This window comes from Anguilla anguilla, chromosome 6 (genome assembly GCF_013347855.1).
Source record: "Anguilla anguilla isolate fAngAng1 chromosome 6, fAngAng1.pri, whole genome shotgun sequence".
NCBI lineage: Eukaryota > Metazoa > Chordata > Actinopteri > Anguilliformes > Anguillidae > Anguilla > Anguilla anguilla.
This window is the reverse complement of record NC_049206.1, coordinates 2,811,428-2,830,897: the sequence shown is the minus strand read 5'-3', so window position 1 is coordinate 2,830,897 and position 19,470 is coordinate 2,811,428. Positions and strand designations below refer to the sequence as shown.

Below are 19,470 nucleotides of genomic sequence, written 5' to 3'. Positions count from 1 at the left end.
CCGAGGCCGCGCTCTCTCAGCACTAATTAAAGGTAATTTTAATGAGTGATGGCGTTCAGTTAAAGAGCGGAACACCGAATTTGAGGGGTAAAGCGAGCCTGTTTGGTTTTATTACCGTACAGAAGGACCCTCGCCACCGCTAACAAGCGGACAGCTGGAAAACATAATGAGAACACCATGTCCTCCAGTCACGTATGTGATGCAACTGCACAGCAATAAACCCATTGCATTTTATGATAATGGAAGGGCATGCACACACACACGCACAGGCGCACACACACACACAGGCGCACGCACAGGCGCGCGCGCACACACACACACACACCAGCACTGCAGGCATGAAAGAACACGCAGACATTGCTATGCAGCACATCAGCGGCGTCTGCCTGCACTGCCGTTGTCACGGTGACCTTGGAGCCCCCAGCCGAGGGGTAGCGAGAGAGAACCCGCTCAGCAATGGCTGGAGCTCAGGAGCACTTAACCTGCCACACAGCACAGGTAACCTCACCTGTACTGTGTTTCCCTCATACCTCTCACACAGGTAACCTCACCTGTGCTGCGTTTCCCTCATTCCTCTCACACAGGTACCCTCACCTGTGCTGTTTCTCCCTCATACCTCTCACACAGGTACCCTCACCTGTGCCCCACGTCCCTCACTCCTCTCACACAGGTAACCTCACCTGTGCTGTGCTTTCTTCATTCCCCACACAGGTAACCTCACCTGTGCTGTGCTTTCCTCATTCCCCACACAGGTAACCTCACCTGTGCTGTGCTGTCTTCATTCCCCACACATACAGCTTTCAGCTGTCGACATTCTGGTACAGACTGAAGGAGAACTGGAGACACAGTGTCCTAAACTGGGTAAGCTCACCGGAGGATGGGGATGGTTAATTAAGCCGCAGGTAAATAATCTGTTTGACCAGAATATATGTTGCCCTTGGCCTCGCCTTGTGCCTGATATCTACTAACATATGTCTTCCAGCAGCAATTATGTGTTGCATTACACATTCATATTCATTTTGTGAATTACTGCTTGAAGAACTAATTATACATATAGCCTAGACCTATACGTATGTTCATACACCTCGTATGCATGTACATTCATACATATTCAAATTTGTTTTAACGGGATTGTGGCCAGACACATTTACTCCAGGTAATTCCTAAAAAAAAAAGAATAATAATAATGACAAAAAAAGGTACAATTCAACTTGCACACGATATAGTTCTGTGCCTTCATTTTCATAGTTAGCTCAGTCAATCCACTCATTTGTAAATGTGGAAAAATGCTAATAAATAAAGATTTTATTATAATACTATTTGTCCGATTTAACACAAGAAACTATGAAAAATGCGTTATATTCCAATTCTGGAAGTCAAGTGAACTGCTTGTGCAAATGTGGAAATTCTGAAGGTTATGATTTTGAACAACAGATCCATTGTTCATCTTCCACAAACCCTTCTTGTACCTTAAATGGAACCGGATTACAATGATACTAGTACCCCATGTTCCCCTGAGACCTGCCTTCAAAGAACATGAGTATACATTAGTAGATATAGTAACTGGATTACATCGTTATCCACATGCAATTATATTTTTAAAAAAGGAGAATAACTGGAAATGACAGTGCAGGGTTTTTTGTACAAACCGAGTACACTGTTGATTTAATAATTCAAAAAGTCGATGTTGATCTCCTCTTAACTGCATTACAGGTTGCTCACTGCTGTTCTGCTCACTATGTCTCCAAATTAATCTATTAGCTCAGAAACAGATGTATCCATTAACCTAGAATTGCGCGACATAGCAATGTGGACCCAAAGGGCTCGAGTATAGACACACATGAATCATTTTTAAGCAGCACAGTAGCCAAATGGCACATACTCACAGTCCCCTCTACATTTGTTAGCTGAGAACGATGTTAGTTTGCGGCATTAGCTGTGACACAACTAACATCTTTCCCAAATTAAAAAAAAAAAAAAACTGGTGGAGATTTAAAGTGGTATTCCTTTCAGCAAATTTACATTCTTTACACTGGACCACTGGTTTATGTTACTATGGGTTGACAGTGAGTATTAAGCGTTACTCTGGTAAAGTAAAAGAATTAAAAGGAGGAGACGTCACATAGCAATGACTATGGCATGTGAAAAACGATAGATTTGCTAGATAGAACTGTTCCCATCAGCCTTGACGGTAGACTAGGTGCTGTAATAAAAAAATAAAATAAAAAAATAAAACAGAACGTGCCTAATTCCATGCCTGTTCCTGCATAGCCCAGTACATCCATCCATTATCTATATCGCGGGGGGAGTCAATCCCAGCATGCATTGAGAGAGGAAGGAATACACCCTGGACAGGCCGCCAATCTATCGCAGGGCACTCGCACACTCATACCTACGGGCAATTTAACGTCTCCCATTAACCTCACCCGCATGTCTGTGGGCTGTGGGAGTAAACCCACACGGACACGGGGAGAACATGCAAACCCAACACAGAAAGGCCCCAAGCCGAGATTCAAACTACTACCCACTGCACCACCGTGCCACCCCAGCCCAGTACAGCGGTTAATAAGCAGCACGTGCTCAGTGAAAACCCGCAATCCTGGCTAAACGTTCGCTTCAATCCAGAGCTGCAACAATATAAACAATCCAAACCCTCGCCCATCCTTTCTGTAGTTCTGTGTTTTATTGTACAGTTCTGCATTGCAAACTCAGCTCAGGGCAGATACAATACCTCAAAAACTGCAGCAGGAGCAAGTGCATCACATCACATCACACTGCAATTACTTTTACAAACATTCTTACCCAGAGAAACTTACAAAAATGGATGTCAGCATCGCTCCCAGAACACAATTGCAATATACACACACACACTTCCACCAGAACAGATCGATGGGACCGGGAAGTAATTTGTGCTTCTTAAAAATCATAATTTCTGCTTCCAATCACACCTCATTATGAAGGTGGAAACAGATGACCAAAAACCTTAGACTTCAGTCTCGTGAAAAAGTATTTGCCTCTTGTCTATTCCTGCCCATTTGTCACGTTAAATGGCTTCAGATATATAGACAAAAATGTAATATTAGACAAAGGGACCCCGAGTAAACACAAAAGATATGTTGTTTAATTGCTTCATTTATTTAAGGAAAAAAGTAATCAAAAACCCATATCACCCATGTGAAAAAGTTATTTCCCCCTTAAACTTAATAACTGGTTGCACCACCACCCCCAGCAGCACAAAATGCAACCAAACGCTTCCTTTAATTTGATATCAGTCTTTCACAGCGCTGTCAAGTTATTTTAGCCCACTCTTCTTTGCAGAACTGCTTTAATTCAGACAAATCCGTTGGTTTTCGAACGCGAACTGCTCGTTTCAGGTCCCATCACCGAAGGCTCTGCTGGGTTCAACTCAGGACTCTGAGTAGGCCACTCCCAAAACTTTTATTTTGTTTCTTTTCAGCCATTCAGACGTGAACTTAATTTTATGTTTGGGATCACTGTCTTGCTGCGTAGCCCAATTATGCTTCAGCTTCAGTTCATGGACAGACGACCGGACATTCTATTTACAAATTTTCTGGCACAGAGCAGAAATCACGGTTCCCTCAATAACCGCAAGTTGTCCAGTTCTCGAGGCAGCAAAGCATCCCCACACCATCACACAACCAACACCATGTTTGACTGTTGGTATGTTTGTCGTGCAAAATCCTGTATTTGCTTTACGCCACGTCTGTGTCGTCCAAAAAGTTCCAATTTTTACATATTCGTCCATAGAACATTATCCCAGAAAGTTGGGGGATCATCCAGGTGCTTTTTTCAATTGTGAGCTGAGCACTGAAGCTTCTCTTTGCTAGCGGTGGTTTCCACCCTTCGCTCTCATGTATCCCATTTTTGCCCAGTCTCTTTCTTATTGTCATAAACGGCGACCTTATCTGAGGCTAGAAAGAACTGCAGTTCTTTGTATGTTCGTCTGGGATCTTTTGTGACCATCTGGATGAGTTGTCACTGGGGCCCTTGAGAAATTTTTGGCAGGCCAGCGACTCCTGGGAAAATTCACCACCGTTCCAAGTGTTGTCCATTTGCAGATAATGGCTCTTAATGTGGATCAGTGGAGTCCCAGAGCCTTAGATACGGTTTTGTAACCAGACTGATATATTTCAACAACTTTTTTTTCCCCTCATCTCTTCTGGAATTTCTTTTGATCGTGGCATAGTGTGTTTGTAGTAACTTTGCGGGGACTACTTTATTGTGATGGTAATGTTCAATATGAGTGAGGTTTAGATTGATCAAGGCTGGCTACAATCAAGCCTAGCTGTGTTCAATCAGTTGCATCCAATTATCAAATGCATTAGTTCAACTGGCTGATTGAGTAAATTAGTTTTCACATTGGTGATATGGGTGTTTCATAACATATCCCTTAATAAATGAAATCACGAGTAGTGTTTACTAAGGTTTCCCTTTGTCTAATATTACATTTTGCCTAAGGATCTGAAACCGAAACCGCTTTACAAAAGAGGACATCAGGAAGGGGGAAAATACTCCTTTACAGCACCATAAGATCCCCTTTGTGAGTCCCCCTATGATGTATGCGTGTTCCCTGATAAAAGCTTAATAGTTTCCCACACTGAGGGCAGCACTAAACTGAATGGCTCTTCTCCTGGGCCATAGTGTCAGAATATGAACCCGTATGGTCTCGTTAATAGAAGAAGATATACTATACTGAACCCCGTGGGGTAATTTGTCCTCTGCATTTGACCCTTCCTTAGTTACCTAGGAGCAGTGGGCAGCTGCCTCTCTTGTGCTGCGCCCAGGGACCAACTCCAGTTCTGAGGCAAGGCCACCTGCAGGAGCGCATCTTACACGCATGTATGAAAACACGTAGCTGACCATAATGCATCACAGACTGGGATCACTGGTATGGATGCTACTTTGTATGAGCTTGCTGGTGTGCCTTCAGAATATTTGACCACCTGAAGCTCTCCCCACACTGGGAGCAGCTGTACGGACGTTCACCTGTGTGGATTCTCTGGTGCCTAGTCAGGTGTGCTGAGCGGTTGAAATTCTTTCCACACTGGGTGCACTGGTACGGGGATTCACCCGTGTGAGTTTTCTGGTGTTCCTTCAAACACGTTGAGTACATGAAGCTCTTCCCACACTGGGAGCAGTGGTATGGACGCTCCCCTGTATGGATTCGCTGGTGTGTGGCTAGCTGTGTCGAGGTGCCGAACCCCTTCCCACACTGGGTGCAGTGGTATGGGCGTTCCCCTGTATGAGTTCGCTGGTGGACCGTCAATGATGGTTTTAATTTGAAGTTCTTTCCACACTGGGAGCAGTGGTAAGGCCGATCGTCTGTATGGCTTCGCTGGTGGATTTTCAATCCTGATTTTGATATGAAGGTTTTTCCACACTGGGTGCACTGGTATGGGGATTCCCCTGTGTGAGATTTCTGGTGTGCTTTCAGATAACGTGAGCACCTGAAGCTCTTCCCACACTGGGAGCAGTGGAATGGACGCTCTCTTGTGTGGACTCGTTGGTGCCTGATCAGGTCTGCCAATTCCCTGAAATTCTTCCCACACTGGGAGCAGTGGTGTGGACGCTCCCCTGTATGGATTCGCTGGTGTTTGTTCAGATTCGACAATTGGGTGAAACTCAGCCCACACTGGGAGCAGTGGTACTGCCGTTCCCCTGTGTGAATTTGCTGGTGGATTTTCAATCCTGATTTTGATATGAGGGTTTTTCCACACTGGGTGCACTGGTACGGGGAGTCCCCCGTGTGAGTTTTCTGGTGTGCTTTCAGACAAGCTGAGTACTTGAAGCTCTTCCCGCACTGGGAGCAGTGGTATGGACGCTCTCTTGAGTGAGCTCGCTGGTGTTTTGTCAGCATTGACTTGAATTTGAAGCTCTTCCCACACTGGGGGCATGTGTGGGCCCCTGAAGTGCCCGGGTGAGCCTGTGTTGGGGTGGGGACTGTCTTAGTGGGTTTGGGGTGCTGATGTGTTCTGCTTTTGGAAAGCTTCTCGCCTCCACTTCCTTCAGACACCTTCAGAGTCCATCTGAGCTCCTCTGGATGAACCTTCTCAATGTGTTGGTGAAGATTCAGCTGTTCGCTGTGGAAAAATGGGCACTGGGAGCAGGCAAAGACCTGAGACGATGCCTCAAAAGTCCGTCCTGAGGAGAGAGAGGGTGCAGATTAAAGTGACCATAAAGATACATCCGTGAATGGCTGCAGACTACACTGTATGGGGTTCTTACGGTATGTATTAAGCATTAGCGACAGTAGGAGAAATCAATTGCATTTCAATATCAACTTCTATCTGTCTAAACATTTCCATCAGTTCCTCTGTGCAGATTGAATTGGTGGAGTTCAATTTATTCCTGAGCTCTGAGCTACTAGGTCCAGCTGCTTCATGATGTCATGAAGGACCTGACATTACGGCCAATAAAAGTCTTAGTCTCATTGCATATCTCCTCCCATAGTTTGAGGCAAATAAAAGTATTCTCTCCTGCTAAAACAACCTCTTTGAGCGAAACACTCCTTTGCCATAGTGAGTTATCTCTCAAGCCTAACAAAAAAAAAAAAAAAGCTGAGACATAATCATAAAAAAACAGAAATGTGTACACCTGTGTACTTGGCCTCCTTTTCTTCGGTTAGATAAATGACTACATGTCTTTCCTTTTAGCGGAAAAGGCTCAGACTGGAAATTGTGATGTCAAACCTACGGGGTTCGGCTGGTTCTTTGAGAAAACGATAAGAAGGGATTTTAACCTGTGTTTTGGTTCCTGGGGGAGATGACGAGAGGTTTATGGGAAGCTTCAACACATAACCTGCAAAAGACAAATAAAGGAACATTATGTAGCTGTGTAAGGTTAGTAAGGAAAAGTCACCCAGTCCAGATCACCACTCTTACCTATTCTCTGATGGAGCTGGCAGTTGTTTCTGAGGTATCTCCAACTGGCCAATCATCTTTCTCTTCCGGGTCATGACCTGGCCCTTCCGCCTCAGTGAACAACTTCCCTCCAGTGTGTGTGGAACTTTCACTCCCCAGTCTTCTTTACTGGCCATGGGATGAGGAGGAGGTGGCGACACAGAAACCGAAATATCTGCGATTTTAAGTCGGCAAATCAGCACTCTTGGCTGTTCCAGCAGGCAGGCAGTGACCAGAGTGGAGATCCCCGCCTCTTCCTGTTGACCATATTCTGATTTTCCTCTCTTCTTCTCACATCTGTGAGTTTGACAGGTTTGCTCAGTTACACCGTTCCTCTGCTGTTCATCCTTCACTTTTTCCTGCTCTCTCCCAAGTCCCTCACTGTATTTCACACCATCATCTCTCTCCATTTTCACACTCTGCCTCTCCCCACCTTCCTCCTTTTCCTCTTCCTCCTCCTTCATGTTGGATAGTCTGTCTTTTTCCTCCTTGGTCATCCCACACGCAGTCTTCCACTCTGTCCCCTCTTCTGTGTCGTCACTTCTGTTCAGTCTTGCTTTTGGCTCCACCCCTGTGTAATCTGTGCCGTCGATCACAGGTTCAGCCTTCACGCATCCACCTGAAGAGGCGGAGCTTAAACATTCCATAGAGCCAGGCAAGGATTCTGATTGGCTGATGGAGTCAGTCAACTTGGTGGAGTCCACCACTCTTCTAATAGGGGGGAGGGACAGAGAGGACGGCTTGCACTCCTCCATGAAGGGAACAGCGGCTAAAAGAGAATTAAGAAATTAATTCTTAATTCTTATTCCACTTGTATACAACGGGTTACAAACAATGACTATATATGGTTACTGTTGAATTGATTGATCTTTATCAATTTAATCACCTGCAATTGAAATATTCTTCTGCAGCCGTTCGGGCATATTTTACCGTTGTCAAGCAAAACTGTCGTTGGTAGTTGAACTTGGACCGTTGTTATGCAACAAATAGGATATAACAGGCCAATAGTCAGATTGTAACTGTTTTATATATTCTCTCAAACACATTCATTATGTTTTTATGCTAACATTCACTTTCATGTCTTGACATCCGAGGCGACAGAATGCATTCACATTTCCAATATAACTGGCACAACAGCAGAAAACATGCACACATTGTAAACAATTTGCTGTTTGATTATTTTCTCATCGTCAATTCCATATAGGCTAGTCGCAAAATGACAAGAATAGAACGAAAACTCGGACTTGCGTGAAAATTTAAATTAGCGGTGATACAGCTACCGTTTGCTTTCCTTCGAAGTTACTGCTAGCCGAGCAGCGAAGTGTGCCCTCCAGATGCGAACCATGCACCATAAATTAGTCCAGTCTTCTTGGTCTTTTTGTGGAAATGAATTACGCAGAACTACCGCATACCTCACATAACTGTATCAAACGTTTTGAGTCAATTACAACGGGCTAACAAAGAAAATCCGGAAGAAAATATTCAGCAACCGAATTAATCCGTTTGAATGTTTTGGTACGTAATATGCTGTCCCAGCACGAATGCTTAGCATTTTATAAAACGAATACTAAAGCAAGAAAAGAACAGAAGAGCACACGTTATAATTCCAAGACGTTGGCAGGCTATAACCAAAACTAGGCTACTGCGCCGCATAACATACAAGTTTGATTTTAAGTTATTATGAAAATAAATCGTTTTGCGGCTGGAGATTTTTAAACATGGCGGCTGAAAGTAAAAAAAATAACACTGGAAGTAGTCGACCAATCAGAAATGTTCAGTGCTTGCGCCCCAACCCAAAGGTTCCTGTACTTTTGGAAAGTACTACCCCCCGAGCAGGAACCTTTTGGGGGGTAAAATAAAATAGACCCTAGTTCCTGCGGTGGAAACGCGGCTTTTGATGCAGTAAAGTGGGAGAATATGAAAAACAAGCTATACTGTTTTTTATTTGACTACTTCATTAACAAATGCCAGCATTAATTTGAACAAGGCATAAAAAAAAATGAACACTTGGTAAAACACTTAACATTGTCAGTATCCATAACACACTGTTGAGCTTCCCTTTGTTCTGATGCGTTTCCCTCAATGGTGTTTGAGGTGCAGGCTTGTGCAGCATCTTGAACATCACATCTGGTTCTGTGCATATCAAATGTTTTATTTTGTTATATTTTTAAACATGTAACTATCACAAACGCATGTACTTTAATAAATCTCTTCATTAAATATTAATTTGTCTTCCGTTTTATTGGAGTTCTTCGACAGCCCCCCTTCATGTTCTCTCTTCCGGACAGGCGCTGGGAGAGCAGCTACAGGATTTGGATAATCAGGCGTGGGCCGTCCGTTCACAAAATGCTACAAAGATCTTGCCTGTTAGAAAGCGTCTCGGTCCTGCAACCTATGGCTAGGGTTGCCACCTCATGCACAAGAAAATAAGGAACACATCCGAAGTTGTGTAGACGGATAAATAACAACGACTCTACTACCAGAAAATTTACATTACGCGCATAGTATATTCCAGGATACTTCCGAGCTGATCCTTGCCCAAACGGAGCATCCACGTTTAAAAAAATAAAAAAAGAGATTCTTAGAAAGAAAGATTGGAGGGAATGCTGTCAGTCATTAGTTTATTTTTTTATGTATAATTAGCTATTATTCAGTCAGCTTTGCTGTCTGCTAGCTAACGTTAGCATCTTACCTTAGAGCAGACGAAGGTGTTCTTAGTGATTTTGGAAGGATTTAGCTGTGAATGAGGTCTCCCACACTGTTTAATCCTCATACTGCATCTCTCCTCTTGTGTTTTTGGCTTTGGAAACGCAATAACCTACTGTCGGAGTTTCAGGTTCCTTAGGTACACGATTTCGGCAATTTGCTCTCGTCTGAAAAAAGTTTGCCAGGCCACTCGCGTCGAGTTACGGTTGCTCACCTAGGATTGGACAATGGCCGTTCTAGGGAGGGGCTTAGCGAATGGTCAGTTCCTGCAAACACGTGCAAAGCGTGGAAATTTGACCAGGTAACAACGCAATCTTATGTGGATATGCATTGCCTTCTAACAACCACTTCCGTCACAGTAAAAACATATTTTTCTACTTTTAGCTGTCAGTAGAGCCATACACGCATAAACATAAACTAGTGAATCTCTGTTGGTTGGTCGAACCAAACTCACTCGTTTTGTCAATCACTCAGTCAACAAAGACACTGATACATACCCCTGGTGTCGTTCGCAGTAAAGTTCAGAGCTTTCATTGACGTTGCTAAATACTGCAATGGCTGTTAAGATATTCGCGTTAAAACAAATATAAATGCATTTAACCACGTATTTTTCAGCAACTGCTGACGAGCGTGACCTGTGAACTGGAGCGAGCCACGACCATACCCCGTCGGGAAAGGCCACAAGGGAGCGAATGTCAAACGGACACAAAGAATTCAAAATAAAAGTCTATTGCGGAGACTTTCGCGAGAAAAGGGATAGAAAGCGAGTAGGGCAATTAGACCACACAAATAACACAGGAATGCTGTACATGAAAGTATGATTATATGTGGTGAATGAACAAAAAAAAGCTGTGGTAATGTATGAATTTATGTAATCTGTCTAACTGTCAGAAGTGTAGGTTACTCAAGATGTTACCAAAAACAGGTAAGATGACCGTTAGCCCAGGAAGAAGCAGATCAAAAGTTTGTAGTAAAAACAGGAAGATTTATTACGCAGCCAGCTACGGGAACAACTCAGCAAGAAAGTTCAAAATAGTATTGGTGGGTGATTAGATTTATACAGTGGAATTCTATTGTTGAAAGGGATCACTGCCTCTGATTGGTGATGAGGCTGTGCTTCCTTCCGATTGGACCTTTCAAATTCAAACCCATCCTACCTATTCAAACAGGTACCATTCACATTGAAATTGAAATACAACAGGGGGGCTCGCCCCCTTCCCCCCTGGGGCCCAGCGGAAACTTCCCAAAGGCAGAATACACAAAACTGTCTGTTTCCCAACAGAAGTATGCAGTTACGTAATCTCACTGTCTAACTGTCAGACCACCTCCCCATTGCCGCCGAAACAACACCTCCATTCCACCAAAAACAGAAGGTCAATCTGGCACATACACACCCTGCACTTACCTTCAATAACCAGCTTGGGGGGGGGTCCTCAGCCTCTATAGAGTTTGTGTGATCTTTGCAGTGAATATTCTCCCAAGTGTCAGAGCAGAGAACGAAGAGTACATGTATCCACAAATTTAAATAATGCTGAAAAAATGTGCAGCTTCGCATTGCAAATTATTTTATAACTCACCTACAGGCAGCTGAGCAGAACTGGTTATACCGAATGGTATTAAGCATAACGTGAATATAATTCGTTTACATTTATTTAATAATGTCAATGCGAAAACTCTGCAGATGCACTTTCACTTATTTTTAAATTCCAATTACAAAGTGCCAGTATTGGTGATGTGGCAAAAACTACACCTGTCTTGGCTTACGCACCATTTGCCACCTACTATACCAAACACTGCGACAAGCCTCTACTTTCTTCTGTTCTTTTTTTGCAGCATTAAATGCATTAAAGCAACTTTGAAAGCATGGACATCCATCGATCTGTCCAAGTCACAGAACTGCATGCGGTCAACGTGCATGCTCCTTTACCGAACCCTTTTTCGTTTTCTGTGTTCGGTGCTGCAATCACGGTCACTGCCGTGAACTGGAGAATCTGAATCTGGGCTTTGAAGCCGCAGTGAGTATAGGAATACAAGCGCCCCCGTGTTCAGACGGTCGATTTTTGGCCTAGTTCACCTGCTCCCACTGAGAATATGCAAATATAATATTTATTTTACTAATTTATAATGAAAAATGAATTTATCATTGTTATCATTCCAAAAGGCATTTTCGTCACGTTATCGTCTTCGTCGTTCTCATCAAAAAACTGGGTGTTGAAGAAAGAGCAAGTCTTAATTTCAGTTGACGAAAACAACACTGAGTGAGATAAATTTGCAATACAAGAGGAAATCAGGAAGGGGGCTGTTACGGTTGCTCTCCAGCACCCGCAAACATAATGAAGCCAAAACCAAGGTTTCCCCAAAAATAACCAATAACTTTATTTTACTACACATAAGAGACACCAAAGTAGCTGTAAAACACAAGATAAAATCAAGGCCCGGCCGTGGTCGAGAGGTGAGGAGAAAAAGCCCCCTTCTTGAGAAGCCGACTCCAGGCTTCTTAAAAGGGCACCGCCACAGGTGCTCTCAGTTACCTGTAACGGAGGGAGGCGGAGGGACGTAACAGGGGCAAATTTTTTATTTTTTTATAGCACTATAAGATCCGCTTTGTGAGTCTCTAATGCAGTGTGAAAACACGTAGCTGACTAAAATGCATCACAGACTGGGATCACTGGTGTGGATGCTACTTTGTATGAGCTTGCTGGTGTTTCTTCAGGGTTTTAAATTGCCTGAAACTCTTCCCACACTGGGAGCAGCTGTATGGGCGTTCACCTGTATGAGTTCGCTGGTGGACTATCAATCCTGATTTCGATTTGAAGTTTTTTCCACATGAGGAGCACTGATAAGGGCGTTCTCCTGTATGAGTTCGCTGGTGTACCTGAAGACTATTTAACTGCCCAAACTTCCTGCCACACTGGGTGCAGTGGTACGGGCGTTCTCCTGTATGAGTTCGCTGGTGTATGCGCAGGTGTGCTGAGCGGATAAAATTCTTCCCACACTGGGAGCAGTGGTACGGGCGCTCTCCTGTATGAGTTCGCTGGTGTTCCTTAAAACCTGTTAACCACCTGAAGCTCTTCCCACACTGGGAGCAGTGGTACGGACGCTCCCCTGTATGGATTCGCTGGTGAACGCCCAGGTGTGCTGAGCGGATGAAATTCTTCCCACACTGGGAGCACTGGTACGGGCGCTCCCCTGTATGATTTCGCTGGTGTACCTTAAGATAATTTAACTTCCCAAAGTTTTTGCCACACTGGGAGCAGTGGTATGGAAGCTCCCCCGTATGAATTCGCTGGTGTTTGATCAGGTGTGCTGAGTGAATGAAGTTCTTCCCACACTGGGAGCACTGGTATGGGCGTTCCCCAGTATGAATTCGCTGGTGTACCTTAAGACAAGCTAACTGCCCAAAGTTCTTTCCACACTGGGAGCAGTGGTATGGACGCTCCCCTGTATGAGTTCGCTGGTGTATCTTAAGACAAGCTAACTGCCCAAAGCTCTTCCCACACTGGGAGCAGTGGTATGGCCGCTCTCCTGTATGAGTTCGCTGGTGTAGTATCAGACCACTTGAGACACAAAAGCTCTTCCCACACTGGGAGCAGTGGTATGGCCGCTCTCCTGTATGAGTTCGCTGGTGTATTATCAGACCACTTGAGACACAAAAGCTCTTCCCACACTGGGAGCAGTGGTATGGTCGCTCCCCTGTATGGATTCTCTGGTGTTTGACTAGGTGTGATGAGCGGATGAATTTTTTCCCACACTGGGAGCAGTGGTACGGGCGTTCTCCTGTATGGATTCGCTGGTGGACTCTCAAATCTGATTTTGATTTCAAGTTCATTCCACACTGGGAGCACTGGTAAGGGCATTCCCCTGTGTGAGTTCGCTGGTGTTCCTTCAGACAATTTAAGCGCCCGAACGTCCTCCCACACTGGGAGCAGTGGTACGGGCGTTCCCCTGTATGAGTTTGCTGGTGCTCTGTCAATACTGATTTTGATTTGAAGTTCTTTCCACACTGGGTGCAGTGGTATGGTCGTTCCTCTGAATGGATTCGCTGGTGGACAGTCGATCCTGATTTTGTTTTGAAGTTTTTCCCACATTTAGAGCACTGGTACGGGCATTCCCCTGTGTGAGTTCGCTCATGTTCCTTCAGATAATTTAGGCGCCCAAAGTTCTTCCCACACTGGGAGCAGTGGTACGGGCGCTCTCCAGTATGAATTTGCTCATGGACTATTAACCCTGATTTTGATTTAAAGTTCTTTCCACACTGGCAGCACTGGTATGGTCGTTCCCCTGTATGGATTCGCTCATGGATTGTCAATCCTGATTTTGTTTTGAAGTTCTTCCCACATTGGGAACACTGGTACGGGCATTCTCCTGTGTGAGCTCGCTGGTGTCTTGTCAGCAGTGACTTGAATTTGAAGCTCTTCCCACATTGGGAGCACCTGTGGGCCCCTGAAGTGCCTGTGTGGGCCTGTGTTGGGGTGGGGACTGTCTTAGTGGGTTTGGGGTGCTGATGTGTTCTGCTGTTGGAAAGGTTCTCGCCTCCACTTCCTTCAGACACCTTCAGAGTCGCTCTGAGCTCCTCTGGGTGAACCTTTTCAATGTGCTGGTGAAGATACAGCTCTTCAGTGTGAACAAATGGGCACTCGGTACAGGTAAAGACCTGAGCCGACGCCTCAAAAGTTTGTTCTAAGGAGAGAGAAGGCGCACATTAAATATTTGGCCCATAGGAAACAGACAAGCAAGATCTTGGCTTTCATAAGACTCAACTAAAGAAAAAAAAACATACAAATGTGTACAACGGTGTGCTCAACCTCCTTTTCTTTGGTTAGATAAATTACTTTTCTTCTATCCATCCATCCATCCATCCATTATCTATACCAGCTTATCCTGAGCAGGGTCGCGGGGCATGCTGGAGCCTATCCCAGCATGCATTGGGCGAGAGACACACTGGACAGGCCGTCAATCTATCACAGGGCAGAATTTTCTCCTAGCTTTCTTCAAATGATAAGAAGGGATTTTAACCTGTGTTTTGGTTCCAGGGGGAGATGACAAGAGGTTTATGGGAAGCTTCAACACATAACCTGCAAAAAACAAATAAAGGAACATTATGTAGCTGTGTAAGGTGAGTAAGGAAAAGTCACCCAGTCCAGATCACCACTCTTACCTATTCTCTGATGAAGCTGGCAGTTGTTTCTGAGGTATCTCCAACTGACCAATCATCTTTCTCTTCCGGGTCATGACCTGGCCCTTCCGCCTCAGTGAACAACTTCCCTCCAGTGTGTGTGGAACTTTCACTCCCCAGTCTTCTTTACTGGCCATGGGATGAGGAGGAGGTGGCGACACAGAAACCGAAATATCTGCGATTTTAATTCGGCAAATCAGCACTCTTGGCTGTTCCAGCAGGCAGGCAGTGACCAGAGTGGAGAGCCCCGCCCCTTCCTGTTGACCGCATTCTGATTTTCCTGCCTTCTTCTCACATCTGTTAGTTTGACAGGTTTGCTCAGTTACACCGTTCGTCTGCTGTTCATCCCTCGCTTTTTCCTGCTCTCTCCCAAGTCCCTCACTGTATTTCACACCATCATCTCTCTCCATTTTCACACTCTGCCTCTCCCCACCTTCCTCCTTTTCCTCTTCCTCCTCCTTCATGTTGGATAGTCTGTCTTTTTCCTCCTTGGTCATCCCACATGCAGTCTTCCACTCTGTCCCCTCTTCTATGTCGTCACTTCTGTTCAGTCTTGCTTTTGGCTCCACCCCTGTGTAATCTGTGCCGTCGATCACAGGTTCAGCCTTCACGCATCCACCTGAAGAGGCGGAGCTTAAACATTCCATAGAGCCAGGCAAGGATTCTGATTGGCTGATGGAGTCAGTCAACTTGGTGGAGTCCACCACTCTTCTAATAGGGGGGAGGGACAGAGAGGATGGCTTGCACTCCTCCATGAAGGGAACAGCGGCTAAAAGAGAATAAAAAATTTATGTTTAATGGTGTAGGTGAGAACTTTTAGAAAGGGTCAAATTACTGTTTGTGGTATTTTTGTCATTGGGCAGCAAAATGAGTATGTTACCGACCTCCAGCTTCATTACATTATTACATTATAGGTTCTTAGCAGACGCTCTTATCCAGAGCGACTTACAACAAGTGCATTACAAAACTCAGAGACAAGTGCTTTACAACATTCCTGCAAGAGAGCTACAATAGGTATAACTTTGCTTAGGTATAAGTGTGAATTGTACACCCTAATTTTTTTTTTTTTTAGAAAAAAAAATGTTAGAGGGTAGTGGGGGGTGATGAGGTGAGATGTAGCTTGAAGAGGTGAGTCTTCAGTCTACGTTTGAAGACGGCCAGGGTCTCTGCTGTTCTGACTTGCACAGGAAGGTCATTCCACCACCGTGGGGCTAGAACAGACAGGAGGCGTGACCGGGTGCTGGTGCGAGCCGGGGCAGGGACCAGGCGACATGTGGCAGCAGAACGGAGAGGTCTAGCTGGGGTGTAGGGTCTGATGAGTTGACGTAGATAGGGAGGGGCTGACCCCCTGGCTGCTTTGAAGGCAAGCACTAATGTTTTAAATTTGATGCGAGCCATCACGGGGAGCCAGTGGAGGGTGGTGAGCAGGGGGGTAACGTGGGAATGTCTGGGGAGGTTGAAGACCAGACGCGCTGCTGCGTTCTGGATGAGTTGCAGGGGTCTGATAGATGATGCTGGGAGGCCAGCAAGCAGGGAGTTACAGTAGTCCAGGCGGGACAGGACCACTGCTTCAGACAGTAGTGTGAAAACAATGCTCTTTGGAAACATAGGTTAGGCCTACACCAGAGTTTGCAAACTCCACACAGGAAGGCCCCAAGCCGAGACTCCAATCCAAGAACTTCTTGCAGTGAGGTGACAGTGCTTACCCACTGTACCATCATGCTGCCCAAAATCAGTGATTCTCTGAAGAAAAAAAAGAGTTCCTTCTCGTGTTTGTACCGTACAATTAGCACCAATTTTGGTGATTTTTTGTCATTGCACTAAAGAAAATTGCACGAAACCATAACTCAATCAAATTTACCTCACTCTGCCTTACTTATTAAAATTGTTTGGTTATGCAGCGTAGACATAGCGAATGACACAAGATTAACCTTTGTCGCCACCTTGTGTAACTTGCCACTCACAGTCATTCACTATGCCTAGCCTGCACTGCATGAAGTGCCCAAAACATTTTAAAAAGCGGCCACTAATCATGTCATATTGCTTATAAATAGCCTCTCAGAAAAAATCCCTAACCCATCATGTTTCAGATAAAACAATTTAATTATTTGTTGAATTATTTATATAGGCTACTAGGATTATAGGCTAGGCTACTATGCACTAGCTCATCAACTGAAGTTGAATTCAACATTGTGAAATTGGGGGGAGGGTGGTTTACAGAGATGCAGTTCGGACGGGGGGTTTTGGATTGTTTTGAGTCTGGTTGTTATGCAACACTTCTGGACTGCACCCTGCAGATCCCACAGCCCAACTCCAGCGTCTCCTCTCGAGAATAGATGATGCCCAATAGCTCCTCAAACTGATAGGTCACCGACATGATCTACCTTTCCTCGAGGCCGGCATCGGATAGCGAATGCACAAAAGGAGGGTGTCCCGTTATTGAAAATTTGCCGCAGTGCAAAACGTAGAGCATGCGCTATAATCCACTTCTCACAAATGACAATGGAATCGAAACTACCACGCATCAATACTGCAATCTTATGAAAGATTTAGGTTGCATGACCACTTCCGTCACAGCCGAAATACACTCTCTACTTTTATCTTTTACTACAACCCTACGCGCATAACTGACAGCAATGAATCTCCCGTTGGTTCAATCAAGCTCATAGGCTAAGTATTGTCAAACACTCCACCTACAAAGAAACTGATACGTACCCATTGTATCGGTCTCTGTGAAGTTCAACGCTTCCATTGCTGTTGCTGAATACTGGAACGACTGCGAAGAAATTCGCGGTGTAACGGCTATAAATGCTTATAACTATAACAGTCTTGCAGTATTGCCCTGCAGCTGCAGACTAGTGTAAATCGACAGGACCCAGCCACAACAAGGGAGCGAATACCATACGGGCGCAGAAATTCAAAATAAGAGCATGTTGCAAAGGCGTTTGGGGGGGGGGGGGGGGGGGGGGGTTAGAAAGGGGTTAGAAAGGGAGCAAGGCAATGGGCAGCTAAACCACAAAAACAACACAGAAATGAGATAACAATTACATGTGGTGAATTAACAAAACAAAGCTATATATGTTTGTATGTTGTCGCTGTATTGCATGCGGTTTCCATCCTCTCATTCAAGCATCGGTACACCTACCCATTGCCACCAGAGCAACACTTATCATTTTCCACCATATGCAGTACTGAAGGCCTACCTGTTCAGAGGACACCTGGATGAAGGACACACATATATATACCCGGCGCTTCCCTTCGGCAAAATAAAAACACTGAACACTGAAGCACTTTCCCCAGGTCGCTCCGGGAGAAAGCGTTTGCCAAAAGATGTAAATGTTCGTAAATGCAAACACAGAGGTGGCAAGTCCAGGTTCAGATCGTAAAAGTCCACCCCAGTACTTTGTTCCAATCTCCTGGATTTGCTGATCTGTACAATTCCTCAGCCAGGGAGGTAGAACTTAGTGAATTCTTAGTGAATTCAGCTGGCTGAGTTCATGGGCAGAAGAAACACAGGGCAGGACTTTTACCTTCTGTCCCCTGGACTTTCCAACTCCGACTGTATGCATATGTAAATGTATATGTATATATATACATATATACAGTGTATATATATGTATATATATATATATATATATGTGTGTGTGTGTGTGTGTGTGTGTGTGCATACAGGATTGAGGTCATTATTCTCATTGTGGCTCATTTCTTGCATGCGTGTGTGCTTGTGTGTGTGTGTGTGTGTGTGTGTTTGCACTATGAATGACAATCTCTCTCCAAGGACACATTATCCAGATTGACTTATAAAAGAAGAGAACAAAAATCTGTCTACTTGAGCTTTATTATTACTTTAGTATATATATATATTTTATTATTATTTTAAGTCTTTTTTTTGGCAAAAAAAGAAGTCTTCCGTACCCATGTGTTTTGGTTCAATGTGCATTAATTCACAGCCAGAAATAGCTCCACAAAGTGGCCTCCTTTTCTAAATGAGAAACTTAATTTGAAAAAGGTTCTATAATAGGGCCGCCAGACTTTTCGATTGTAAGCGGCCTTTCTTCCGTCCACCGTGGTCTGAATCCAGTTTCTGCCCGAGTATTTTTCTTTTATTATTCCAAAAAGCCCCGAAGAAGCATTCTAAAACAAGGGTGTGAAATCTGCCCTCCGCAGATTCGCGTTAAAAAAACGACAAATATCGGTAACATTTTATCAGGCTACCCCCACTTCAACAGATTTGGTACAGTCCAAATCTGGTATGCTTCCAATAGATTTGCATGGTTAAAATAAGCCACTAATGACCTTTCTACATGTAGAGACAGGTGATGCAGTGCATGCATATTATCCATGTGATGTAAATATCTATCTTGCAGATAAAGTTGAGTCGACCGCACAACGATGTCGCTGACATAGAAAAGTTTGCTGAAGATATTGCTAAAAGCAGAAAACGTTAACGCGTAGAATCTGGACAGAGACATCGCCAGTGACCTCTGGCCTGCTAGTCTGTCGTCTCAGAATGTCATCGGGAGTCAGCAGCCAGTTCACAGCAGTTTGACATTGAAAGCTTTTCTGTTTTGTTTTTTTTTTTTTGTTTGTTTTTTTTTTTTTATTCTTCTGCACCTGTGACCAGCTGTCAGACTGTGAGGAGTGCAGAAGAGGAACGAGGGGGGGAGG

General features: G+C 44.5%; 2 protein-coding genes across 5 annotated transcripts; both read right to left on the bottom strand.

Moving 5' to 3' along the window:
* Positions 1 to 2,661: 2,661 nt before the first annotated feature.
* Positions 2,662 to 10,315, bottom strand: LOC118230056 (zinc finger protein 345-like). Of its 4 annotated transcripts, XM_035422778.1 has the most exons (5): positions 10,124 to 10,258; positions 9,613 to 9,892; positions 6,903 to 7,689; positions 6,761 to 6,819; positions 2,662 to 6,162 (listed from the first exon to the last, which is right to left on the bottom strand). In XM_035422778.1, the coding sequence occupies exons 3-5, from the start codon at positions 7,673 to 7,675 to the stop codon at positions 4,919 to 4,921; spliced, it is 2,076 nt and encodes a 691-aa protein (XP_035278669.1). In that variant the 5' UTR covers positions 7,676 to 7,689; positions 9,613 to 9,892; positions 10,124 to 10,258; the 3' UTR covers positions 2,662 to 4,918. The 4 variants fall into 4 exon arrangements, with proteins under 4 accessions (XP_035278669.1, XP_035278666.1, XP_035278668.1 ...); XM_035422775.1 differs by lacking the exon at positions 9,613 to 9,892 and having other exon boundaries at positions 10,124 to 10,315; XM_035422777.1 differs by lacking the exon at positions 10,124 to 10,258 and having other exon boundaries at positions 9,613 to 10,105.
* Positions 10,316 to 11,084: 769 nt separating this feature from the next.
* LOC118230055 (zinc finger protein 271-like) lies at positions 11,085 to 17,692 on the bottom strand. Its single transcript, XM_035422774.1, has 4 exons — positions 17,518 to 17,692; positions 14,785 to 15,571; positions 14,643 to 14,701; positions 11,085 to 14,306 (listed from the first exon to the last, which is right to left on the bottom strand). The coding sequence occupies exons 1-4, from the start codon at positions 17,552 to 17,554 to the stop codon at positions 12,307 to 12,309; spliced, it is 2,883 nt and encodes a 960-aa protein (XP_035278665.1). The 5' UTR covers positions 17,555 to 17,692; the 3' UTR covers positions 11,085 to 12,306.
* Positions 17,693 to 19,470: the final 1,778 nt, after the last annotated feature.

What these genes read in the sequence shown, in the direction of transcription:
- LOC118230055 (XM_035422774.1), bottom strand. Translation starts at nt 17,554, where the DNA reads ATGGAAGCGTTGAACTTCACAGAGACCGATACAATGG. An exon ending in CACAGAGACCGATACAATGG is followed by an intron (nt 15,572 to 17,517) that starts GTACGTATCAGT and finishes ATTCTCTTTTAG; the next exon opens with CCGCTGTTCCCTTCATGGAG. An exon ending in CCAGCTTCATCAGAGAATAG is followed by an intron (nt 14,702 to 14,784) that starts GTAAGAGTGGTG and finishes TGTTTTTTGCAG; the next exon opens with GTTATGTGTTGAAGCTTCCC.
- LOC118230056 (XM_035422775.1), bottom strand. Translation starts at nt 10,160, where the DNA reads ATGAAAGCTCTGAACTTTACTGCGAACGACACCAGGG. An exon ending in CCAGCTCCATCAGAGAATAG is followed by an intron (nt 6,820 to 6,902) that starts GTAAGAGTGGTG and finishes TGTCTTTTGCAG; the next exon opens with GTTATGTGTTGAAGCTTCCC. An exon ending in CCCCAGGAACCAAAACACAG is followed by an intron (nt 6,163 to 6,760) that starts GTTAAAATCCCT and finishes CTCTCTCCTCAG; the next exon opens with GACGGACTTTTGAGGCATCG.